The 27,427-nt window shown below is 41.3% G+C and overlaps 1 protein-coding gene and 1 long non-coding RNA gene across 4 annotated transcripts in view; one reads left to right on the forward strand and one right to left on the reverse strand.

Moving 5' to 3' along the window:
• FBXL20 (F-box and leucine rich repeat protein 20) overlaps positions 1-27,427 on the reverse strand; it is a 66,692-nt gene that overhangs the window by 31,461 nt on the left and 7,804 nt on the right. For 2 of the 3 annotated variants that reach the window (XM_082195499.1, XM_082195497.1), the window contains exon 2: positions 7,126-7,187. In XM_082195499.1, the coding sequence (XP_082051625.1) occupies positions 7,126-7,187 (62 nt within the window). Of the gene's footprint in view, positions 1-7,125; positions 7,188-9,028; positions 9,124-27,427 lie in introns of all 3 variants that reach the window. The other variant, XM_082195498.1, reaches the window with a different exon arrangement.
• Positions 397-27,376, forward strand: LOC309516705. Its single transcript, XR_014212991.1, has 3 exons — positions 397-929; positions 20,210-20,293; positions 26,313-27,376. It is a non-coding gene; the product is annotated as an uncharacterized lncRNA (long non-coding RNA).

Consider the following 27,427-nt stretch of genomic DNA (forward strand, 5'->3'; position numbering starts at 1 on the left):
TTTCAAGACCAACAATTGAATTTGTGGTTGTTGTTGATTATCTGAGGATAATTTAGTGTTGCATTTCTGGGTTTATATGCTATCCAACAACATGTCCTCACTACAATTACTTCTACAGCTACTATGGGTAACATATATCATCCGCTGGTATCATTAAGGTGAAATTATGTACTAGGCTGATCATGTTTATTCCACGAGGATACATGTCACCAGAGAGGTTTATATAGAAAATTTACATGTTGCACGAGGGACCTGGGTGTAATTGTTAGGAGGACACCAGCCATGTTTCTGAAGTAGCTGGGAAGGGAGAAGAGTTCAGGGATTGTTATTTTTTAAAATATTGTCATACGTTGTGTGTCTTTGTTTCTCAATTTGATCCTTTGTACGTACTGTGGTATTTTATGCACTGTGAGATGGTTATTTTTATTTATTATACTTTAGAAATTATTCAATGGAATTGCTAAGGGTGAATTTTTGTTTAATTCTTATTTGCTGGTATTTTGAGAGTTAATTTTACTGTGTACTATTATATTCTAATGTATTATTGAATATTACTTTATTTGATATTTTTATTGTAAAGTCAAGTTTTTATCATGACTTTTTTGTATTGGATCTGATTATTATAAGGTGTGTGATCTTTGCTGTATACTTGGTTGTTGCAAATCCACCTTGTGCATAGTAATATAGAAAGGTGCTCTACAAATTAAAAGTGAAATGGAACGGAATGAAATGAAGGCAGTGTGGAAACCAGGCCTTACCGTTAGCTAAATACTACAGTTAAATGGGGAGGCCTTTTTTAAAAGGCCTCTAAGTCTAATGTTTGGGGCACTGTAGCAGTTGTAGAATTGTTGCTGAGCAACTAGATGTGTCTCAACCTGCTGTGTTCCAGACCACAGCTTCAAGAGACGTATATGAAGGTCAAAGTTGAGGTAAGAGCTCACACTTTCTCTCCAATAGCTCTAGATGTCACAGTAATCTTTTTGTCTTTACCCAAGGGTAGAATCCAAAGGGGGAGAAAAGCAAAAGTTGCATCCCAACTATCACTGGCTGATGAAGGGACTTATTTTATTGGACAAGCACTTTCTAGTCCTAATTTTGTATATTTAAAGGAGGGGGAAAATAATTTCTGGGACTGCTAGCCAAACCACAAAGAGCTGCAGAAACGTTCCATAAACCCTTGGTGTGTGCAAATACTTGCCCATTCAAAATGAGCAATTTTACAAGCTGTCATAACTACAGCAACCCAGTAAAGGGAAGCTACAAACCCCTCAAAAATAAAGAACATATTAACTGAAACTAAAAATGGAAAAAGCAAAAACACCCTTGCCTGGAATTCAAAGAAATCAAGGGACTTTCCCAGTTTCCTGTTCTGATTCTTACACCTCCTTATATCCTGCATTGGAGACAGAACGCTCTCCAAAGTTCCTGTCAGTTTTGAAAACTGCTTCTTGGGCATTGCAGGGAGCCACAATAGGAAAAACAGAGCCCAAGGGACAACTATACAGGCAGAAGCTCTTCATAGGGTGCATTGGATCATACGTTTGAAACCAAGAGCACTGAACTTTCTAGCAATGACAACATAATGCTGTAGATCTTTGTGTGAGAACGGGAATCTTGGGGGGCAGGCAAATTTTGAATGCTATTCTTTTGAAACAAACAGTCTTAGTGAGCGAATGGGCAGTAAAATGGTAAATGGAATTCAGTGTAAACAAGCGTAAAGCGATGCATGTAGGGGCAAAAGAAATAATAATCTACAGAAATAATAATATACAGTGATGTGGGGGGTTGAACTGGTGGTGACTGACAAGGAACGAGACCTTGGGGTAGTAGTGGATAGCTCAATGAACATGTTGTCCCACAGTATAACACGTCTTAAGTATCTGCCTAGCCTTTCCTTGGACTGACCTGTTTTAATATCACTGCTATATATTCACTTTTGCTCACCACATTCACAAATGGGAATGGCTCCCTCTTCTTTCTCCTATGCAAATATAGCTTCCCAGCCATCTCCAAAAACCAATCCTCCAGAGATACAATCAGGTTGAGTTTAAACAACAAATACTTAAGCAACAACAGAAAAACCAGCCTTTAAGGCCAAGGGCAAACAGACACAAAAATAGGATTTCCCTGAAAACTGGAGCAGTCACCAACCCCTCTTGTCCCTCTAACTGGGAACTCCAAACCCACCCAAGCTGCCCTGTTACTGATAGGTATGTGAAGGCAGGCAAAAATTAATTGAGGGCTACGTTATTGCAATTTTCCACAAGGCTAGATTAAACAAAAAGCTTTCACACAAGAATAAGAAGTGACAAAAATCATCACTATAGAAAAGTGCTGCATGGCTTGAAGAAGTGCCTACGGTAAGGGAGCAGGAACCATCACAACATGATCTCTTATGCAGGGATGGATGCCACTGTTCAGGCTTAAGCTCTGGCCTACATTTAATGGACTGACAACACAGTTGTCCTCTAGTTCTCAGGTTTGCTGGAAAGCAAACAGGTTCCAGATCCGTTCAAATACTAGCACCATAACTCATCAAATGTTATGATATTGTGTTTCCTTCTTTACCACTGCACATTTATGTGGCTGCCATCTGTGTTGAGTGTGTGTGTGTGCAAAAGAGTTAGAGCGAGAAAAAACAGTGTTGGCATGGTACTCCTGTCCCCTATTTTCCTCCCTTGTGTTGCCAGAGCATGATGAAGTGGCAGCAGAAAGGGCAAACAAACCTCCAGTGTCAGACACAATGTAGGAATCCCAGTGCAAAGTCATCATGATTAGAAGCCAACCTGTTGTCCACACTACTGCAACTCAATGGGAGAAAAATAATGCTTTTCACTCAACACCCCCGTACATGAGACGTTCTTTGGAATGAAGGAATGAGGGAACAAGAACTTACACAGCAGGGCTGTATGAAAACACACCAGCCTTTGTCTGACAGAAACTGATGCCCATTTATAAGCCTGTCCCCTTGATAAGACTCCCTTTCAAAGGCTGCCCTGCCAATGTGCATTAATGAATTTTCGCAGTATGCACAACAGAAAGTTTCCAGTTCTCAAAACTCTTGCTTATGGTTTAACTTTTTATAAACTCAATCCTCCTCGTTTGTTCCCAAGAGCAAAGTTTGGCAGAACCCTGAATGCAGAACTCAGCTTCTCAGGAGGAATTCCAGAAAGACTGCCGTATTAATCTGCTGCTAAATAAATAAATAAGAAGTGGCTTGCAATACCTCCAAAATTAATCATTTTATTGTGGCAAAGCTTTCATAAGCAACAGCTTGCTTCTATACGCATTCCTTAGATGTAAAGAGGTCTCCGGGCTTATCTACATTTTGCCTTTAAGGGAAGCATCATTCCGTGGCAACTCCATGTAATCTCGAGTATGCAGCTTTCCATAGTAACTCTGCCAACTGCATGAAGGATTTATATGAGAGCTAGACTACAGCAGAGTAGTGGACTTTGATTTGGGTTCAAGTCTCTGCTCTCAGTGTATGCAGCCTTATAGAGTTGTGAGGCTAAAACAGGATAACTCATGTGCTGATTATTTTTAAGGAGTCAGTTATACAGTGGTACCCCGCAAGACGAATGCCTCGCAAGACGGGAAACCCGCAAGACGAAAGGGTTTTCTGTTTTGGAGGCGCTTCGCAAGACAAATTTCCCTATGGGCTTGCTTCACAAGACGAAAGCCCATAGGGAAATCTCCGGGGACCTCTTTTAAATGCTGGTGGTGGGGAGCAAAGCCTTTCCCCCCCTCCGGCCTTCAGAAGAGGTCCAGGAAGGCCGGCGGGGGCCGAAAGGCTTTGCTCCCCACCGCCAGCATTTTAAAAGCAGTCCGGGATAGCAGGGAAGCGCTTCCCGCTATCGCGGACAGCTTTTGAAGGCAGGCGGGGGGGGGAAGACTTTCGCCCCCCGCCCGCCTTCAGAAGAGGTCCAGGACCTCTTCTGAAGGCGGGCGGGGGGCGAAAGTCTTTGCTCCCCCCTGCCTGCCTTCCCGGGAGCTTTTACATCGCCCTGGACAGCGGAGAAGTCCTCCGCTGTCCCGGGCGATTTTAAAATGCCGCCCGCCAGCATTTTAAGATCGCCCCAGACAGCGGAGAAGTCCTCTGCTGTCCCGGGGTTTTTTAAAATGCTGGGGGTGGGAAGAAAAGCCCTTGTCCGTCCCCCCAGCCTTCAGAAGAGGTCGGGGGACAGACTGTCCCCGGACCTGGTCTGAAGGCGGTTTCCATAGGAACACATTAATTGATTTTCAATGCATTCCTATGGGAAACTGTGCATTGCAAGACGAAAAACTCGCAAGAAGAAAAAACTTGCGGAACGAATTAATTTCGTCTTGCGAGGCACCACTGTACCCCTGAATATCTGATTGTAAAGAAATTCAATGAACATTTTTCAGGACGATTCTAAAACACATTAAGTTAACAACTAAAATTTAACCACACAATTAGGCTACGAAGGATATAATCAGGTTAGTCTCAATTGTCCCTACCTTCCCCAACTGCAAGCAAATGGCTTGCTAGTGTGAAAACTCAGGTAACTGTTGACCCTATGGCCATACCAAAGTGTTTGGTAAAACAGAGCACATCAATAACCTCATAACACAAAGCTGGGCAAGTAATATACAAATACATGAGCAAATGGGGGTGTTTTTGTGGGGCCTGCAAGACCAAAACCTCTGTGATCAGTATGCAGATTAACAAACATCCAGTAATGGAAATATATGAAAATACAGTTTATTATTTATATCTGAAGAGCTTCAGGCAAGTTACAATACTTAGCAAATCCTCAAAGCAACTATGTGAAGATTCAGCTCAGTGTGTGATTTGCTGAAGGCTAGTCTGATATGCTTCACTGCTAAGTTGATCTTCCATATCCAAAATAAACAAACCTTCTATCCCCCTGATCCGCAATGTGGGCTAAAGTTCAAGAAACCAGAGATAACTTTAATCACCTAAAGTTTTTGTACACTGTACTAGAAGTGATGTTGGAAAAATGTTTGAAATTCCCAGAAACCAGCTCCAAAAGTCTGGGAGACATAATCCAATATTTAAGAAAGAAATAATCAGTAAGCAAGCTTTAGGTATTGACTATTCTGCTAGATGGAGAGAAAGGCCAAGTGATGCTATCTAACAGCCAGTATATGATGTCACAACCTTTAAAACGAGCTGTAACAATGTAAAGCAGCCTATCGCTGATCTACCATGTCTGTAACCTGAGCTAACTGGAATGGCAAGTTTCTTTTACCGGTTCTTTTATCTCACGTTTAACATTAGAGTCCACCACTTTACACTTAAGCAGGTACTTGCTACTGCTCACTGGTATGCACACATACAAGCCACCTTAAAAAAACTGCTGACATTTAGTCGGCAAAGAGGCAGGTAAAACTGGTACAATCTGCAAGCCTGATGAAAGATTAGACAGGTTGGAGTCACAAGATGGTAGGTTGAACATAGGAAATATATAGCTGTCCCTTTACTATTTTCACACTTTCATAAGCAATATAGTATCTGTCTCTGACTTGATAGAATCAAATTTTAGACAGTAGAATAGAGCATACAATCCATAAATCAAGATTTGAGAGACTGACTCAACTCCTCCTATCAGTTCACACGTAGTTCATGATTTTTGAAAAGGAGAATTATAGGATGAGTGAATAACATCCACTAGGAAGTATGAAAACAGCACGAATGTATGTTAATTCAATCGTTTTAGAATATGCCAATATGCCACAGCTCTGCATCTTTACAATGGATTTCCAGTGTCAACTTTAATAGCAAATGTTTCCCATCCCTCCTCTATTTGCATTATGTTTCCCATCCCTCCTCTATTTGCATTACCAAGAGCTAACAAAATATTATATACCACTAATAAACATTTTTTTTTGTTTCCTCTTTAGGCTATGCGTATTCTTAATTCTTGAGTTTATTTGTGTGACATCTTCAGGTACCTTGTATGTGCGGCAGAAGAGACACGTTTAACAATAGTTCCAACTAGGGATGCTTGAGGAATCCCATATTTATGAATTCTGATATGAACTGACACCTCCCAGACTAATGTGCAGTTCAGATTTAGTTCCAACAGTTTTTACGCTCACTTTCCTAATGTTCCAATGTTGTCCTTAGCTCTAAAAATGTGCCAGTATTTGTTAGAATGTGCATTGTGCAAGAAAATGCATTTAGGAATGAGTGTTTTGAGAGATGCAAATTTTCATGCAGCTCTTTAAAAAAAAAATGCAGGTCAATGTGGAAACTGGACAGAAGCAACTGACAAGTGAATACATGTGAAGCGTCACAGACTGGAAACAGATTGACTAGTCCATTTGTAGTTCCAACAGTAAACCAGTGGTCAAGTTCTAGCTTCAACACAAGTTTATTATTAACAACTGTATCTAACTGCTAGCAATCAAATCTAATAAAACTTCAGAAGATAAAGCCAGGGTGTAAATCTTTAAAATTACATTCACGTCAAACTCTCAGTCAACCAGTTATTACTGGCTACAAACCACTAAAGGATGGTCAGGAACTTAAAAACCACAACACTTTAATATTAACCATCCTGAATGGCTGGAAAACGATCCCCCTTGCATTTGGAAGCCAATGGCAGTGGCATAAAAATCTATAAAGTTTGTTTTAATTTCCTCATTCAAATTTTGAGCTGCGAGTTGGCTCAAACTGAAGCACCTTGACCACAGTTGCTCTCTTTGGGAATCTAAAGCAGATTAGCAGTCATGCTGCCTTTCTTTTTAGGAGTCTACTTGTTTCTAATACACTGTTGCATTTTGGTAAATAGATTAATTACAAAGACCCCATAGTCTCCTGTGCTTTTTTCAGCCAAAGAAAACCAAACCACATAGTACTGTCCCTGAACTACTCATTGCCTAAGGAAGCGGTAGTGGCAAGGCACATACCTTATTTAGGTTCCTAATACCTGTTGATTCTGCACAGCATAACCACACTCAGTAAAACTAGCCTGACTGACAGATTAAGAGATTTGGGAGATGTTTGCATAATTCTGCACCACCTTCAGAATTTGTTGAATTTACGGATTTTATTGACTTACAGTCAACTATGGTCTCTGCTCACTCAGCTATTACCAAAACTCCTAGACTTGCACAAGCCAAAAGGCGACTTACCGAAGCAGCAGTTCTTTGGGAAGTTTTTTGTTGATTGCAGCCTCATCACTGTTTGAGAACATCTGCAATAGAGAAAGCAACAACATGCATTTACCCTGTTGTGTGGATCATTATCTCTTACAAACTTGGGGGAGCATGGCAACTTCATAAGGGAAAGCTATTTTTGAGGCAATCTGAAAAGGTGGCATTTGAAGAAGACATAGTGCCTTGCATGTTTATTTTAAAAGGCTGGCATTAAAATATAGTGCCACTCACACTGAACATTTAGGGTTGTGTTGAATTCTAATTGAACTAGCCTGAATAATATGGCAGTTTATTTTGTTTTCTCAGTAACAGGCCATACACCATATGCCCCCCCCAACCCCTAGGTGTTTACCTTTTCCTGCTGGATTATGTGGATGTGCAACAGCTAGATACAGACTGAAAAGAATGGATCAGAATTCCAAATACAGTTCCCCCTTTATTAATTAGGCAAAAAGGTTCTAATCCCCTAAAATAATTTCCCTGTTTCAGATTGAACCTTGATCCTGGGGCATATTTGCTTTCTCAAAAGTGTACGTCTTGGATCACTTGCTTGAGTCATTTCCTCTGAAAATGCCTTGGTGTGCTGCTTGTTTGTTTGTCCCCTGTCTATTAATGGAGCACTCTCTTATAACAGAGCTATAACAGACCTTGAGGTAGAGAGATGTACTTCTAGATACAAGAAGTCATTTATCTCCAAGTCGCATCACTTGCTCATCTAGTAGGCAAGGGTAACCCTAACATATCAGCTGTTTATTATTGTTATAATTTATTTAATGTCTGTGTCACCTAACAAGTGTGACTCACAATAAAAGCAAAAACCTACAATGCCACAAATACAATTCGTTGGGGTTTGTTTTTTTAATAAAAAAATACACCAACACAATAAAGGAGACATCAACAACAAAGTACCATTTTAAACAGAAAAAACTAAATAGACACAGACCCCTCAATCGGCAAATAATAACCCCAAATTAACAGTAGTAATCCACCAACATTTGTCAAACTGAGCTCTTCAGGATTTCATATCATAAACCATTTCTCAGAGCATATGGTATAGTAAATCATGCTGAAGCTAAACAGGTCTGGGTCTGGTCAGTGCCTGGATGGAAAAATGTCTGGGAACCCTATGTACACTTCTTTGTATTCCAATATGGAAGAATGGCGATATATAAATAGGAATGCAGGAAATTGTGTAGTCACTATAGTGGAGGGGAGCTGGCTGATGGTAAACTCAGTGTGGGCTATTTCTTTGGCATTTGGACTTTGCACTCCAAAGATGGAAAGTTGGCATAACCAGTGGAAGTTTGCTGGGCATACATCAGCTAACGTGTTTCTCTCAGCATCTGTATCCCCATCAGTACCACATTCACGAACACTCTTCCCTTGGAGAAGCCACAGCAGGCATACAATTCAACAGTTCAGATTTCTACACAAAGAGGAAGGTATGCAAACAGGGCCAAGAACTGAAGTAGTGGGCCAGCTTGTATGACTTCACCAGTCATAGAAATCAGGATTTTTAAAAATCCATGTGTAGTATGTATTAAGATTTCAGCTGGCATGTAAAAGACACAACCTGGCTTGAGAGAGCAGGGGAACAAGACAAGAATTATTTGCTTCGGGTTTAAAATAGCCCAGCACGCCAAGCATTTTTTGTGTGTGAATATGCAGGTAATCTCTGTGCATTGTGGTTATGGCTTTGCAGAAATAGACAAATAGGGACACTGTTTCCATTGAGTTACACTGCAGGTAGGTAGCATTTGTGAAAGGCTGGGGAAAAAAGTTATCAACATGTAACCACATCAGTTACCTAGAATTTTGATGCCAGTTCCTAAAAATTGCCCCACCGACCCAAGAAAATCCCAGAAAATGGTTTGCTCACCTGACAGAATTGGAGGCCCAGTTCAGAAAGCACATACCATGGGCTCATTCCTGACACACGGTTCCCTCATCCACTTCCTGGTTCTTTTATATTTGCTGTTAATAGCCAAATGAGAAAACTTGGGTTAGCACCTTGCCTCCAAACCGTGATTTGAAACCACACTTTGAAAGGGCTTTGTAAATCATGGTTTGGAGTCAAGACACCAGCCACATTTTGCCAATTCAGACCTCTTGCTATCATCATCCTTGGCCATTGTCCATGTCAGCTGGTGTACATGTGCGTTGGGAGTTCAATAATAGCCAAAGTGTAACAGATACCCCACACCCAGTTTACTATGATGTTTGAGTACGTAAAAAGTTAAATGAAGAATTCGCTTGTGGGTCTAATTAAGGATAGAGTCTTGCCCTTGGGGTGCAAGACTTGGGTTCAAATACCCACCAAATTCACTGGGTGACCTCGGGCCATTCACTCTTTCTTAAAAGAGGGGATCAATTGCCAGAAGGAAGGAGTGCATCAGAATTCTCTCTCTCTAAAGTGCTTAAAGATCTTGCACCAACAAACTCTAGCGAATGCATCTGAGGAAAGAATACAGGTGCAATGCAGACTGCACCCCATCCGGTAAAAAAATCAACACCCAAGTTTTGTTCTGCTTTCTTCCTCATGTTAAGAGCTCAGGTTAGGTCTTGCTGTATCTTATTATACCCTTCATAAATCTTTGAAGTTGATCTGACTAGGAGCTGTCAGAACTGAACACTGCTTGATGCTAGGTCTGGTAAGCTCAAAGACCACTGCTCTATTTATTACCCCATTTATTACGAAGCAGCAGAACAGGTTGCTGCTTTCCTCACAGCAGATGTAATTTTTTAAAAAAATAATCGAGAAGAATCTCTACAAGCAGAAGCCTCACCTCATATTCTGTCTTGATGCACCAGATGTAACACAGCTGTATCTACTTCAGTGGCACCCAGGTAAGCAAGTTTGCTTACAGCTAATCAATCATCTTTATAAGGTATGAGCTTCCAGCCATTTATTACATGTCACTTCTGCAGAAGCCAAGTCATGCAATTTAGTCAAAAGGAATCCTTCTCCCTGGACTTGAGGCCAATTTGTAGGGTAAAACACATGTGCCAAAATTATGAAGAGGAAGACACCATATACAAGTGTTATATGCTAAATGCTGGAAGCTTCTAAGTCAGCGGTTCTCAACCTGAGGGTCCCCAGATGTTGTTGGACTACAACTCCCATAATCCCTGAGCTCTGGCCTTACTAGCTAGGGGTGATGAGAGTTGTAGTTCAACAACATCTGGGGACCCACAGATTGAGAAAGGCTGTCTAAGTCAAGATGAGTGGGCAGCAGTGCTTGGTCTTAAGAGAAGAACATAGCTATAGAAGCCATAAAGTAAAACTAGTAGAATGGAGAGAACCAGTGGGACACAGTTATATATGGATACAAACTACAGCAGGGGTGTGAAACTTTTTTCAGCTCAAGGGCACGTTCCTTTCTGGTAACTTTCTGGGGACCACATGCCAGAACTGGCTGGGGCCAGACACACAAAAAAGGCAGAGAAATGAATGTATATGTTACCTTTGTACAGTCAGGTAGTTTCTACACTTACTCACACACCCATCTCTATGTTTCATCTAGGTAAGAAAGAGGCATTAGCAGAGTCCAAGGACAAAAACAAACACTCAAGGGTGTGTGTGTGTGTGTGTGTGTGTGCAAGATCTGGGGAAAGTCCCAACTAAAAGGGTTTGGAGGATTGCATTCAACCCCCTTTTTTAAAAAAAATATTTATTAATAATTTCAAAATTACAGAAAAGAAAGAAATAAAATAAAACCATTACAATACATAGGAAAAAAACAAGAAAAAACAAAAAACAAAAACAAGACATAAAAACCAATGCAACAATACAGCAAAAAGATAAAAAAGGAAAAAAAGACACAAACCCAATATTACATATCTTTAACTTCCATTTGCTTGTTTCATTGACCTCCTCACACCTCCCTTTTTGTATTCTAGTTTGATTGATTATTTCAGCAAATTCTTTCCATCTTTCTCAATTTTTACTAAATAATTTATCTTGACAATTTAACCTATTAATTAACTCAACAGATCCTTTCCATCCTTTCCCCATATTCTGTTGTTCAAATTACCTTAAGTTATTTAACCTTATCTTACCAAAAAATACTTTAAAGCTTAACGCTTAATACTCGATTATACATAACTCCTGATATCTTTTCTACTGTCATATAGTTTCATTCCAATCTTTTCCCTAATGTTCATTAATTTTAGGCTAATTCCCTAGGGGAAAAAAATTCTTTATAAATTTTCTTCCAATCTTCATCCAACGTCTCTTCTTCCTGGTCTCAGGTCGTGTCAGTCCTTACTGTCCATTCCATCTAGTCCATCAACCTAGTAATCTAATGTCCGAGGCCCTTAAGTCTCTTCCATGTCCCTTCTGCAGATCTTCTTCTTCTTGTTTATACTTGCACTTTTCCTTGTCTTTTGTTGGTCTCTTTCTTAGTTTCTTTCCTTTCTCGTTGGGGAGTAGGTCTCTGGGGGATTCCAACCCCAAATTATCTTCGTCTCCCTTCATCCAATCAGCCCATTCCCCAGAGTCCCACTCCCCACAATCATCAATGTAGTCCAAAAAATATTTAAAAACATATTTCGAGGTCTCTCCAAAGTTAAGAACCTCCTCAGCTCCAGACTCCCCCTGGCCGACTCCAACTTCAATCTTCAAAGACAGCGGCTTATACTCCTGTAGGGCCCCGGGTCTCTCCATTTGTATTATTTGAGGTGCAACCGCAACTTCCTCCATTATCTTCTGCACTTGCCCAATCAGTACAGGTTCCTGAGTTGGTCCCTGAATAGTTTCTGTATCAATATTCCCTGTTTGTCCACAGTTATTAACCACAACAGTCATCAAATCCATTTTCTCATTCATCAAATCCATCTTCTCATGCATCTGTTCCAGCAAGGCACTTGTCTTGCATAAAGCAAGACCAAACCTTCCTCCCAGCTCATATTTAGTCAAGGTCAAAAAGGACTGGTCCCACGATCTTAATCTGACAGCTGTAGAGTCCTCAAGTAGACGCTTTAGCAAGCTCCCTCTAGAGGAGACAATTTCTATTTGTATCCATTTTTTTTAAGGCAAGTCCAACAAAGGAAAATTACTTTCATTTTTCAGATATTTTGTTTCTTTAGAATGCAGAAGGCAACATTGGAATCAATTTATTTCTCTTCTTTAGCTATCTGTCAAAGTATTCCATTCACAGTCAATGAACCTCTCCAAGAATTTCTGTCTCTGACACCCCGTTCCCAGGTTAGAGACGGTGGAAACTTATCTTTCTTCACTCACTCTCCTGCAGGCGTTAAACAAAGTCCCCCCCCCCCCGCCTTTTCTCCTGCTTCCAAGGGGGTTTCAGTAATTATAAATGAAGGAAATTAAAACTTTTTTAACGACTTTCCAGACTTTAGCTTACAAGGTTTTTGCTTCAGTCTATGTACAAAAAGCGGAAGGCGGACTTCCTGTTTTGAACCTTCCTGCTTCGGTGCCAAATTAAGATATTTCTTGATCCAATTTTCCGTTTCTACTCACGGGTACTTGTTTTAAATCCAATTGTCCACAGGAAAAAGTCAATGCTCTCCGGCAATGGCTGTGCGGCTTCACTCCATGAAAGTAGCAATCAGTTCGCAGCACCGCGCTGCTCACCCCACTTCACTCCGGAGCCCAAAATGGGGTTCCCAGGCTTCCTCTGCCTGGGATTTCTAGCAGGTCCGCACCTTCGCCGTGGCGGGAAGACCCAGTTTCCACGGAGCCAGTTCCTCCAGTCGGAGGAACTCTGCCATTCGCCAATGGCACTAACCCGGAAGTCCGGAGGATTGCATTCAACCCTAGGACCTCAGGGAAGGTGCACTGGAGGTGGTATCAAAGAGAACACAAGAGTTCAACCATCTAGAAGTCCCCCAAAAGGCAAACTCTTCTACAAAGATCACTGATTAATTTAATTCAGGGGATGTATGATCACCCCCTCCCAACTAAAATGCCCAGGGTGACCTTGAGATGGAGACTGAAATAAAGGGGGCACCTAAAGGAGGAAGTGTCATAATAATGGCCAACCTCCAACTACCCTCACAGATTGGAGCATGCATACACCCAATCACAACCAAGAGGTAAAATTTCCAGATACCCTAAACGACACTGCCTTAGAACAGTTTGGGTCATGGAACTGACCAGAGAGATGGCAACCCTCAACTCAAGTGGCGCCCAAGACCTTGTGTGAGATGTAAGTGTTGCTGAACCAATTTGAAACAGTGATCACAGTGCCATGTAAGTGGACAATTGCTAAGAAAGTCCAACACCGTCACATTTGACTTCAAAAGTGGAAACTTCCCCCAAAATGAGGGGTTGCTTATAAGACAGTGGAACGGCAAAGTCAAGAGGGTCAAATCTCTCCAGAATGGTTTGGGGCTGTTTAAAACCACAATAACAGATTGGCTAGAATGTACAGTGCAAATCAGTAAAGGTACCACCAGGGCCAAGAGGATGGCAGCATAGTTAATGAGCAGAGCCATGGAAGCTATTAGAGGTAAGAGGACTTCCTTCAGGAAATGGAGTTCTGTCCAAATGAGAAGAACAAAAAGGAACATAAACTTTAGCAAAAGAGTTATGAGCAGACCACGAGGGATTTAAAAAAAAAGAATTTGATGAATACTTCGTTAAAAACATAAAGTGGCCAACAAGTAAACATTTTTTAAATACATGGCTGTTGGATAACAAGTGAGTCAAAAGTGTGCTGAAGGAGGAATGCAACCGCAGAGAAGCTGGATGAATTCTTTGCATCTGTCTTCACAATGGAAGTTCTCCAGAGTTTCAGACAGGAATCTTTCCCAGTCATAACTGGAGATACCAAGGATTAAACATGGGACCTTCTGTATGCAAACACGTGCCCTGCCACTGGCTATGGTCTCTTTCTTCGCTGTGTGAGGTAGAGAAGCATGGAATATTCATTGCCTGGCTCAAGCAAGGTCAGAACAGATATTGATTTGCTGGCAAACTCAGCTGCTTCTCAGCTGAGGCAGAATCAGGACTTTATTTCCTAAAAAAAGAAAAAGAAAAAGAAAAGAAAGCTCACACAAGCCCTTATGATTAAAAGAATCAATGCCAAAATCAGCAACCAGCAGAAACTGCTAGTCTGGAAAGAAGACCTTGACATTGTAAAGGAATTATTCCAAAGGACAAGGTTGCAAAGGAGATCTGGTCTGAGAGCTTTCTATGGGCTGGTGCTGAAAAAAAGCATTGCAGCTTTGTGCTGGCACATACAGATCTGGGGGTATTCTTCTAAGGTTTTTGTTGTTTTTAATGGGGGGCATTGTGGATGAACCGTTACAGCTTATAGCATTCTGGAAGATCTTTAAGAGCCTAGTTAAGTAATAGAAACAGAATTTAAATATAGGGCAGGATCTAGTATATCCAAACCCTTAAATTTTGTGCAAGTCAGTGTCCAGGGAAGAAAAATGGTGAGAGTGGGCCATGAAATCAGAAGCAAAGAGACTTCTGAGTTTTCAAAACGCATGTGGGATCATAAGAGAAATTAAAGGCATATTTTAGTACCTGTCCCAATAACCTTTCAAGTAGCCTACTACAGATACCACAGGCAGGGAGAGTTAATAGCACTCTTGGATTGAAGGAAAATATGAGAATCCATGGGCTGGCCTTGACATGGCCTGTACTTCTCTTGCTTCTCTCTCATCTCATGATACTGCTTGCTTTTCAGTTCTGTGAACCAGGCGCCAAGTCACCTTTCCCAAGAGACAGACAGGGTGCAGAAACTTGTATTATAGCTGGGATTACTAATTGTTGGCCCTTCAGATGTTACTAGACTACAACTCTCAACTATTGGCCATGCTTGGAGGTGCTAATGGGAGTCAAACAACATCTGGAGGGTCTAAGGTTTCCCATCCTTGCATTATAGCATTAACTAGGGTGGCCCATACAAGAAGATTAAAGCATAATAAAAATCAGAATTGAATGCTTATGTTCTTTACACTCTCTTAAACTAATGTTTATATATTTTCTTGTTTAGTCGTGTCCGACTCTTCGTGACCCCATGGACCAGAACTTTTATATATATTTCTAGTCAATTATAAGTAAATAGTTTTCCACTGTAACACTCTCTTGCTGCAAAAGTTTTCCTGAGATGTTGGGTCAAGTGCATTGCAGATGCAGGACAGCTCAAACACTTTTGTGATCCATTTTTTATTCCAGTTCCATTACAGTGGTACCTCGGGTTAAGTACTTAATTCGTTCTGGAGGTCCGTTCTTAACCTGAAACTGTTCTTAACCTGAAGCACCACTTTAGCTAATGGGGCCTCCTGCTGCTGCTGCACCGCCGGAGCACGATTTCTGTTCTCATCCTGAAGCAAAATTCTTAACCCGAGGTACTATTTCTGGGTTAGCGGAGTCTGTAACCTGAAGCGTATGTAACCTGAAGTGTATGTAAGCCGAGGTACCACTGTATCTATCTTTTACTTCAAAGAAAACTTCCAAACACTCCAAAATATTTATAGACTGAAAGGATACAAGTGAAATACAAGGTATCCTGGGCATATACAGAAATACATTAAGAGGCCTTTCACCAAGAATGTGCATGGTAGACATCAGACCATAAAATAGCTTGCATATTTTTTTTGCCAAATTTAAACCCAACATGGAGTACCAGTTCCAAAAGAGCAACCATGATTATTCTTGCTGCCATAAAGTCAAGCTAATGAACTCTTTCGCCTTTGAGTACAAAAAGAGACCACCTCTTCCACCATGCACAAACTGCAACATCTGAGATCAATGAAATTATTGCTAGGTTTCCCCTACTTGGTTTCCAGAAAATATAAAGGAAATGCACATGGTCTGCAAAAGAGGGGCACAGCCTTGGGGACGCATGCTTCCATCTAATCAGGATTCTCTTGCTAACTAGGATTTGAAACGAGAGGTTGAAGTAGTTTTACACATCCTAACTACATCAGTGAGATATAAGCCACAGCTAAGTCAACAAGGGAAAGGATAGAATATGCACTCCCATGGCTGGTTCCTGATTTACAAATCATGCTTTGCAGGGAACCAGTGTTGTGCCTGCATCAGAACTTAATTTGTATGTGACACTTAAATCACTAACTATAACCCATCCTGAGCCTTAGGAATTGGCTTGGACTAGAAGTCTAAAAAGAAAAATACATTTTGCCTGCTATTAGCCACCCAATATGCACACAGGGAGTAACAAGATTCCATATTTCTGTTTATGATGCTGAAATAGTTCTTCCACAAATTGTATTTAAAAAACCACTATTCCTCTGGGAGGAGCTGTATGGAGAATATTGTCCACAGCAATTTATAAATAATACAAACAGTTCAGGCTGGGTGAGCTTTCTTTAGAAGCTTCCCTGCTGTCCAGGGACTTCTATTTTCTTTTCTTCACTTTCCTTTTTACAGCTCACTTTATAAACTGTGTTCTCTCTGGGAAATGTGTATCTGCAGATGGCCACAGTCACCACACTCATGAACACAAGCATTAAAAGTCTGATATCTGCTCCAAGCACAGGTGTTATTAGGCCCGAGGAACAGGAACTGATGGATGGCCGATTACATATACCAAACAGTGCTTGAAACTCCCATTGTTCTGGGCACATTTTGCAATAGAGAATTTCATTAGCATGAGCAGTTTCTGAGCTCTGGACGCAGTAGTGCGCCTAAGGTTTCAGAGTAAAACTGCAAAGTGGAAGGAAAGGAGGACCTTTTTATGCCTCCCCACTTCCAGCTACTCTCTGAAGACTTACTATTCTGAAGAATATTAGATGGGTGGGGAGGGGAAGGACTAGACCATTTGAAAAATGAACATAATATTTTAGCTGAAGTTCATTGGTTTTCAGCTTTGTATTCTTGTTATTAAAAAAAAGCGTACCTAGGCATTCCGTTCAGGCCCAGTGTTGTAGAGCAGACTGAATACGGGCATTTCAATGGGAAAACCCAGATCCAAACACTTTAAGCCGCTCACTCTACTACCCTCAAAGAGTCAACATAGGGCAACTACCCGGGAAGGAAAATGAGGGCAAGCAAGTCAGGCGAAAACTGTGGTATTGATACAACACCCAGGCCTAGACAGCACATAGTTAAATTATGGAACTCATTCCCATAAGAGGAAGTGGTGGCCACCAACTTAAATTGTTTTAAAATAGCTTTTGGCAAATTTATGAAGGAGAGGGTTATTGATGGCTTTTAGCCATGATGGCAATGCTCTGCCTCTACAATTGGAGCAATGCTTCTGAATACCTGTTGCTGGAAACCACAGGAGAGGAGATTGCTATTGTGCTCAAATCCTGCTTGCTGGAAGAAACTGCCACCGCTCCAAAGTTCCTCTGCTAGCAGCGTCTGCTGGGGGAGTCAGGTGCTGCTAGCAGAGGGACTCAGGAGCGGTGGTGGTTTCACCAGTGATATATCACTGAGTGAAGCCACCATCCCACGCTGCCCTCATACAACAGAAAGGGAGAAACATGCTGTAGCGGCGAGGCACCAATACAGCTTGTTCCTCCATCTACATTTTTTAACTGCTTCAATGTAGAGCTGTCCTTGACTCAGTAGAGCAGTTAAAGGAGCCTCCAGGCCAGTGCTGGCTCCAACAAGCCAGAAGTGGGGTGGGGCTCCATGAAACTGCTCAGCTGAGGGGAATGCAGTGGATGCTCCCCACAGTGAGCAGTTAAAGGAGCCCCAATGCTCTGCCCGCTTGCATGTGAGCAGCAAGAGCGCCTGGGCCATCTCAGCTGGTGGAGGGAGAACCTTCCCTCTCCCCAGCTGAGCAGCGCAAACAAGCTGCATTGTGCCAGCCCATGAGCTTGGGTGAAACGCCTCAGCTTTTGAGGTGAGAACTGAGGAAGTTTCACCCGGTGTCTCGCAGGCAGAAGTCAATGCACCTAGTTTTTTCAACACTGCCGTATACTGTCAAACCTCAGTGTTTGGCTGACGATACACCACAATGTTGAAAAGCTGATACTGTCCAGCCCTAGACCAGTTAGACCAATATTCTGGTATTTTCATTTTGATTGCACATACTCAATTTTTCTCCACCACCCTCCATTGCTGATACGCCTTTTGAATAAACTGCTTAACTGGATTTCTGAGCTGTGCTGGTTTGTTAACACACTCAGAGGATGGTTGTCCCAACCGCTGCTCCACTGCTGGCTGTTAAAATGCCTGGTAAAACATGAGGGAGATAGGATGAAGTTGCCAAGCAAGACACTTGGAATTCAGCTGGCTGTTCGCCTGCTCCTGAGTAGACAACCACAAGACAGCGGGAATCCTGCACTTCTTGTCCTAGGTAACATATAACCATGTAGTAACAAGCAGAAGGAGAGAGAGAAAGCTGTTGCAATTTATCTCTTTTTAACCTGGAAGTTCTTGTGAGAAACTAACATCATCATGCAAGATAGATCTCAGGGTCTTATGGGTGGAAATGTAATTCACAAGAAGAGCAAAACAAAGGCCAATGGTTTTTGCTCACCCTAACACACACACACACACACACACACCATAAAAAGGCTGATTTAAAGGGTTGTAATCTCCCCTGCTTTGTTTCAAACCCTCCACAAATTTGCCCAAGAGTTCTCCTTTAACATTCACCCCAGATCACAGTAAAACATTAAGGAAGAATATTTCCACTCCTGTGACAAAAAGAAAATGAGTATAATTATTGGGGTGGTGAAAAGTATGTATCAAAATTGTGAATCATTCCCGCTTCAAGTACTTTGAGATTATCCTATTTTATCCTCACAGCCGTACTGAGAGTTAGGTCAGGCCAAGTAATAATGCCTTGTCTAAAGCTGCTCACTAAGCCTCATGACTGCAAAGGGATGTGAACAAAGGCCCCATAGACCAAGCCCAACGGTCTATCCATTACAGCATACTGCCAATTTTTATAGGGGTAGCACTCATGCATTCTCTTCCCTACCCCCATTGCTATTGTGGGACTAGTCATTCTGAATGCAACAACTGTCCACACAAACACTGGCTCCTCTGGGATACCCAGAAGATCTGAAGGAGTGCTATTAACAATTCAGAATACCAGAACACCAGCACAGATATGCAAACTATATTGGTGTCGGAGCATTACTGCTTCTAGTAGGTGTTCTAACAATGGTGTGAACTCACCTGCTATTTAAGAACCAAGATGACTAAAAGTATTGTACAAAGCATTAAGCAATCGCTGTGTATAAGGAATGCAACCTGTATTTCACAAACAAGACAGGAATGTTGTCTGACTGAGAGATGGGCACATGGTAGCAATTAGAAAAGGGAAAAGGTTGGGCAATAGGTCTAAGGAGTAATCTTAGTACTTTATTAATCTACTGTATGAGATTAATTAGATTTATGACTGGCTACACACGAAAAGAATCCTGAAGCAATTTACAGGGGTAACATACCACATCCGATAAAAATCTATTAAAACAAAATATACTGAAAGTGTTCATCCAAATCACCCACCAGTGGGTTCTGACACTGTTTTCTTTGCACTTTTTGGTTCCACCATTGGGGGGGTGCATTATTTTCTCTAGAGCTTTACACTACCCCAAAGCCCAGAATAAGAAATGTATTTGCTTGGAGACGGAAGACCGACCAAGTCCCTGCAGGTAGCATTCCACAAATGCAGAGTTGGGGGCATAGAGAACACCCTCTTTACAACAATTAGAAAGGGATATATCTAATGCTAGTCAAACACAGAGTAGATCCACTGAAAATACTTGGGTCCATTAATTTCAATGGGTATACTCATAATCTAGCTGGATACAAACCAAAGCTCTTTCGCCATTCTCCCTAAATTTGTAAGTGTGAGGAATATAAAAGGACTGAAAGTGCTGATCAGTTGACAAGCATGACCAACCAAGTGAGGTACACCTACCCTCTTTTAGAAAAAAAAACCTCCAGTGCCAAAATGTTGTCAATGTTCAGTTCAAACAGTCTGATGAAATTTAGGATTTTTGTTGCACTTGGATTCGAGAAACTGTTACCTTTATTAATATCTGAAAATGATTTATAATGAAATAAAGCAACATTAATTCTAACCCATCAAAGATATGTAATGTCACACCACAATTCCCATGATGAACTGATAATGTTTATTCTATTGTATAGTGATCTGATCCAATGCAGCAGCATGAAAAGGGCACAAAAGGAAAGAGATCTTCACAACTGCCCTCTTCCTGGAGAACTGCCAAAGTAAGAGCTTGAACATCTTCCAGAAGCATTTTAAGACTTTCCTTTTCAGGCTGACTTTTTGCAGCTAAGGTTAAGCCGGCATGGTGAATGAGGATGTACATACTTAAATGGGGTTTTGAAATCCTGGTTCCATTGTGTGTTTGTGTATATGTATTTAAAAATGATAAACACACTCCACAAGTTAAAATGTTCCTTTAAAAACATAACTACTAGGGTTGTGTGCATGCCATCATTCAATGTAAGCATGGGTTTGTTAAAAGGATATGTAGTCTGCTTTTCAATTAAAAAAAAGAAGAGTTAATTAATACAGAACAGTAAAAACAATACAAAGGATCGACCCTTAAGAGAGTGATACCCAAAGGCAGAAATAACAATCCCCCACTATCACCCATCAAGGTAGGAGAAAGGGTTTAAGGAAAACCACTGCAGTGCAGTGCCCCCACTTCCAACCTATACGTCCAATTCAAAGGGATACAATCATCAATGGCAACAGTTCACAAACATGCTCATTGTTCACACTGGCAAATACATCTTCCAATCAGTATCAGGGTGCGTCCCCATCCTTCTCCAAGCCTAAAGGACAGAACTCTTGCTGATGGCATGCAAAGTTTTGGAGTCCTCTGAGAAGCAGCAAGGTGTCTTGCTGCTTTCTGAGCATCTCATGGACTCATTATGTTAGGGGAGGCAGAGGACAGGGTTTCACCAACTGCAGCCAGAGTGCACCTCTAGGTCCGCATGTTGCCAGTTAAGACCCCACCCACCTTAAGTGAAGGCAGCTAGTGGTGAACACAAATCTTGGCTGGCTAATGACAAGCAAAATTAATGGACTTCTGATAGATGGTACCAAAAATTGCTGAGAAATTAAGGGAAATCAACTTATCTTTCTCCCAGCAAAGATCATCAGCTACGGTAGTAAAATTAGTAGGGGTCCCAAACTCCAGCAACAAAACTGACTGAAGAGGGTCATGTTAAGCAAAGTCATCTTGATGAGTCTGGAATTGCTTGGCCAGAGCCTTTTTTATTATTCTTGGTCATAAAAGTAAGCTGAACATTGGCTTCACCAGGCTCTTTATCACTAGCCATGATGGATAGGGGTCAGATAGGCACATCAAATGTACTGATCCAAAAGCCCCCTTCACATCCTTGGCTGCCAGCACTTGGAATAAACCACTCCTCCAATAAACCTACCCAGACACCCATGTGGTTGACTCAGAAAAATGGGTGGAATCAATCTGGAATGGATGCAAATGATTTCATCCACAAAACCTGTCATAGAAGGCCATGCACCTTCCAGCAAAGGAGACACAGAATGGTAAAGCCCCAACTGTACAAAACCTTGCACTCAGAGGTGGTGAAATCCACAGATTTCTACTCCACTGTCACTGTGAGGAAATAAACCTTTCATCGGCTGTTTGATTGGCATTGCTACAACTTTTCATCCAAGTGAGTTCAAGTACATTCCTGCCGCCTCATTATTACCAGCTTGGCCTGCTTGCCAGCTATGACCATTCCTGGACATAGATAGCCTGACCATGGCAGTCCATGGACTGGCAACCTCAAAGCTAGATTACTGAAATGCATCTATATGAGGCTGCCCTTGGACCTGGTTCAGAAGCTCCAGTTGGTGCAAAATGTGGTGGCCAGTCAGCTGACGGAGCAAATGACCAACAACATGTGGCATCATTGTTAAAACATCTCCCCTGGCTACCCATCTACTACTGAGCCAGGTTCAAGGTCCTTGTATTAATTTTCAAAACCCTGAACAACTTAGGTGCAGGGTACTTTAGGGACTGTCTAAACCCTTAATATCCCAACTCGATTACTAAGATCATCTGCAGGAGTGTCACTGGTCATCCCCTGAGTTGGTGAGGCTCATCTGACAGTGACATGACACTGAGCCTTTAGCATCATCTTCCAAAAAGAGATTCAGCAGGTGCCTTCTGCTTTAACCTTTACATATCTGCTGAAAACATTTCTATGCCACCAAGCTTATGGATACAATTAGGAAAACAGATTCCTGTAATAGTTAACTGATTATTTCTGGCAATTTTTTGCGTGTTTTTGTATGTGTGTGCGTGTGCGTGCGTTATAAACCACTTTAGATTTTTTAAAAAATGAACAGTGGCATACAAGTACTTTTATAAATATATAACCCAGAGTTTTCCATTAACCACCACTAGTTCACACTTCTAATGCCACTGAATCTGTTCAGGGATAGCACACAGAAGCTGGTCAAAGGTCAGACTGGCCTTTGTCCCATGATCAGATACTGGACAATACTTTTTAACACAGCTTTTGAATAGCAAATCATTGCTACAATGTGGCACATAGCCAGACACTCATGGGGCTGTAGCCATTTAAACAGTTCTGCTAGTGCAAGGATTTCTGATTGTGCAACAGAACCTCCCACAGGGTGCAGGGAGAGAAAATGTGAAGTTCATTTGTGCAAGGGCAAATCCTTGTGCTGGTGGATCTATTTAGAGTAATACAGCCCAAGATAGAGAGATCTAGGCACCAGGGCCACGGAGACCCTTGAACATAGACATGAAAGTATTTCAAGTACAACTGGATTTAGAAAAATGTCATCATTTAATCAATTGATGATTTGGGGTGCTATAATTACCTTTCTAGTCAAAATAGAGATGCTCAATTAAACACTGCAATGCACGTACACAAGGGTATAATTTCATTTAATCCAATATGATTTCTTGGTATTACCCTTTGTGCTAAACTTTGTACTTATATCACAAAGTGGACAGCTTTCATTAAAGGCTAGACCATGCTACACACTAGGGAGGTGGCATCTGGAAATCAACTGGGATCAAATTGTAATATTTTATACAATGCTAGTTTGTAACTAGCTGTGAATGTGTATAATCTGAAAGGAAGAGGACATATGAGGCAATAAATCATGTTAAGGAGGACTCACAACATTCACATGTGACTAAAAGCTTAAAGGAAAGCTAAATGCTGAATAGGTATAATTAGAAAAAAGGCCTTAATTTACAAACTAGGGCTTTAAAGAGGGCTTTAAACATTCACCTCAGAACCAAAACTTAAAGCCTGGACAATGTTCTTAAACCAAGAATGCTGACTGTGCCACTGCTGCCAGACCACTACCGCTTCTACTGCTGTCTCCCACCACTGTGGTGAGGCCTTGCAGCCTGCTACTGATTTTGCTACCACCGCCAGGCCACTGCTTTAATTGCTACTGCTGCAGCAAAGTCTCATAGGCTGCTACTGCTGTTGCCTCCCACCACCACGACAACGCCTTGCAGGCCATCAGCACTTCTGCCACCGCTGCCATGAGGCTTCACAAACCACAGCTGTGACTGCTGCCACCAGGTCAAATATTATGAAACAGTTATTACAATGTAAACTTCAAACTGGTTTTAGACAATATATCCCTCTGTCACCCAGTCCTAGTGAGCATCAAAATCACCTGCTAAAACAGAGGCTTATTTACTGTCATCTTAGCAGGTGACACCATGCAAATTTGCATAGCACCCCCTGTGAATGGATGGAGAACCACTCCCTTTTAGCAGCACTTTGCAAGGTGTTTTGAAGTCCCCTCTTCAGGACTTCAGAGTATCTTGAAAAGGTGGGTGACCCTGCACACCTGTCAAATTTGGTCTGCAAAGCTGATCCTAAAAAGGATTTGGCCCATGGAGCCAGGATGTTTCCCCACACCTGTTGTAGAGTCTGTGTACTTCCTGCATAGAATTACCACCACCGGTTAAAGTGGGAGTTTGCTTAATCCCCAAATATATGCTCCTGTGAGAAAGACACTGTGTTTGCAGAAAAGGAGCCTTTACATATGAGTTGTGGCGAATCACTACAAAAAGGGAGTTACTGTAACAGAAGAGGTGTGTGATGAGATGGGCTCCATACATACAAAATACCATGCACTTATTTGGATTAAATCGTTTTGAATAACCAGTTTTTCCAAGGAAATGGCAGTGCAGTTTAGAATCCTAGTCTACCTGTAAGTGTATGCATTACACACTTTCATCACTGCAAGTACATGCAACCCAAACACTGAATCACAGTATCGTGCAACAAACTAACTATTTAAAAATGTCTTGTCAGAGATCTAGCATTCCAATTGTCTCTACAATTTGGGCTCTTTAAAGGAGGCATAAATAATTGATTAATAATAATAATCAATTATTATTACTCACTACCATCAAAATACCCTCCAAAATTTCCTGGATAAAGTGTTTAAGTTAACAGTCAAAATCTAAATCACTTGCAGTATAGCATCCTTTAGAAATTAACCAGTCTGGATCCTGAAGGGCATTTGTGACTTTTGAGTTATATCAATATAACATTCCCAAGTACAGCAATTGTGAGGACATCTATGTTGACCAGAAACAGATTTCACATCCGGGGGGGGGGGGGGCAGACTTGTTACAACAAAGAGTGTTCTGTGGTACCTTCATGATTTAACAAATTTATTATAAATTTTGTGGACCGCAGTCCATTCATTTGATGCATGAAGTGTAATTGTGAATTGGTAAGCACTGGCAAACACATGGCTGAGGGAAGCAAAGTCAAATGGAAATGAAATTCATAATGAACAGTGCCTCAAAGCAAGATAATTACAGTGACCAATTAACAAGGCAGTGTTGATGACAGCACCAACATCTTGGCATTGGTATCCAATTAACATATGTATTGAATTGTAATTCATCTGTTTCATGCTGGACTTTCCCTTTAGAGAGCTTTGGGTTTTATATTCATGTGTGATTTACATCTAATGCTACTTCAGCCACGTCAGATCAGCCACAGAGCATTCCTTAAGTGACCAGGGAGAGCTGCCACCCCACTGATATTAAAGAGTGTTCACTTCCGGGTTAGCGCCATCGGCGAATGGCGGAGTTCCTCCGACCGGAGGAACTGGCTCTGTGGAAACTGGGTCTTCCCGCCGCGGCGAAGGTGGGGACCCGCTAGAAATCCCAGGCGGAGGAAGCCTGGGAACGTGGGGTTTGGCAGGGCACCAGGAGCGCCCCCCATGCACCGGGAACCCCATTTTGGGGCTCCGGAGTGAAGTGGGGTGAGCGGCGCGGTGCTGCAAACTGATTGCTACTTTCACGGAGTGAAGCCGCACAGCCATTGCCGGAGAGCGCTGACTTTTTCCTGTGGACAATTGAATTTAAAACAAGTACCCGTGAGTAGGATGGAGTTGGATGAAGATTGGAAGAAAATTTATAAAGAATTTTTTTTTTCTAGGGAATTAGCCTAAAATTAATGAACATTAGGGAAAATGTTGGAATGAAACTATATGACTCTAGTAGAAAAGATATCAGGAGTTATGTATAATCGAGTATTAAGCGTTAAAGCTCTAAAGTATTTTTTGGTAAGATAAGGTTAAATAACTTAAGGTAATTTGAATAACAGAATATGGGGAAAGGATGGAAAGGATCTGTTGAGTTAATTAATAGGTTAAATTGTCAAGATAAATTATTTAGTAAAAATTGAGAAAGATGGAAAGAATTTGCTGAAATAATCAATCAAACTAGAATACAAAAAAGGAGGTGTGAGGAGGTCAATGAAACAAGCAAATGGAAGTTAAAGATATGTAATATGGGATTTGTGTCTTTTTTTCCTTCTTTTTATCTTTTTGCTGTATTGTTGCATTGGTTTTTATGTCTTGTGTTTTTTTTCTTGTTTTTTTCCTAGGTATTGTAGTGTTGTTTTTAATTTTTTTTCTTTCTTTTCTGTAATTTTGAAATTATTAATAATTTTTTTTTAAAAAAAAAGATATTAAAGAGTGTTCATACTCCTGTTCCTATCTCACCAATTCCCCTCCCAGTTCTGACAGTATACGAGTTACAGGTGCATATGCTCAACTATATCAACATGGCTTCTTCACTACTAGAGTGGAATAGAAACGATTAAGTATTGGTTTTTCTCTTGCTGTAAACCGAGGCCATTGTCAAAAAGTAAGGAGGCAGCCTACTGAGCAGTACTCTATTGTTTGCTTTGCTGCAGAGCTAAGTGATTATTTTCTCCATAGGAGCCACACCTTCAGAACAGACATTCTTAACAAATGTTCTCATTCTGGTACAGAGACCAACTAGCTTTCTTCCACAAAAGAGGGGAGGGTGTTCCTTATTACTGTAATGACCTGATTGTAACAAGCAGACACGAGGAGTAGGAAAACAATGCTTAATGGACAGCCCATATGGTACCAATTCATGATGTAAAAATAGGTGATTGCCCAACAGGCTTGCAAGCATAACATTATTTTTAAAATGTCTTGAAAACCACATGCAGGTTGAAATATTTCACTTAACCTCTTAAGTGATTGGGAACATAAATTTCAGGAGAGATTTGTGTATATAACACCATAGCTCTCAAAATATATAGATAGCCTCATAAGGAACTAGGTCACAGAAGTTAAGAGTTCAGAGAGTGAGAGTTTAACTGGGTGGTCTATGACTAGACAATACATCCTGCGGCTCACCAACTTGTGGAGAGTGCCTTGCTTTAAGCAGAGGCAGGGCACACATACAATTAAGACAGTCATACCCAGCTTGAGGACTACTTCTGCAAAGGTGATGTTCTTGGTTTGAGGAAAAACTACTTTTAGGTGAGGCAGGGAAGGAAATGGTTTAAATGTGTATGAAAGCAGGATGTTTGGCTCTGACCATTTTCTACCCCTGCAATTGCATTTCAAATGGATGGCTTACACAATTACTACTTTCTGGAGGAAGGTTCACACAGTGGTGCAGCTATGTACTTCTAGACCAGGGGTCAGCAACCTTTTTCAGCCGTAGGCCGGTCCACCATCCCTCAGACCATGTGGTGGGCCGGACTGTATTTTGAAAAATAAATAAAAAATGAACAAATTCCTATGCCCCACAAATAACCCAGAGATGCATTCTAAATAAAAGCACACATTCTACTCATGTAAAAAACACGCTGATTCCAGGACCGTCTGCAGGTCAGATTGAGAAGGCGATTGGGCCGCATCCGGCCCACGGGCCTTAGGTTGTCTACCCCTGTTCTAGACCTTGTACTAAATGGTCTTACGGGAAGTGGGGACACCTTATATGACCCTGAGTATCATCTCTCCACCTTGCGTCACTTCATTCATTGCAAGTGGTTAAATATTCCAGCATTGTTAGA

This window comes from Podarcis vaucheri (genome assembly GCF_965113315.1).
Source record: "Podarcis vaucheri genome assembly, chromosome: 13".
NCBI classification, from domain to species: domain Eukaryota; kingdom Metazoa; phylum Chordata; class Lepidosauria; order Squamata; family Lacertidae; genus Podarcis; species Podarcis vaucheri.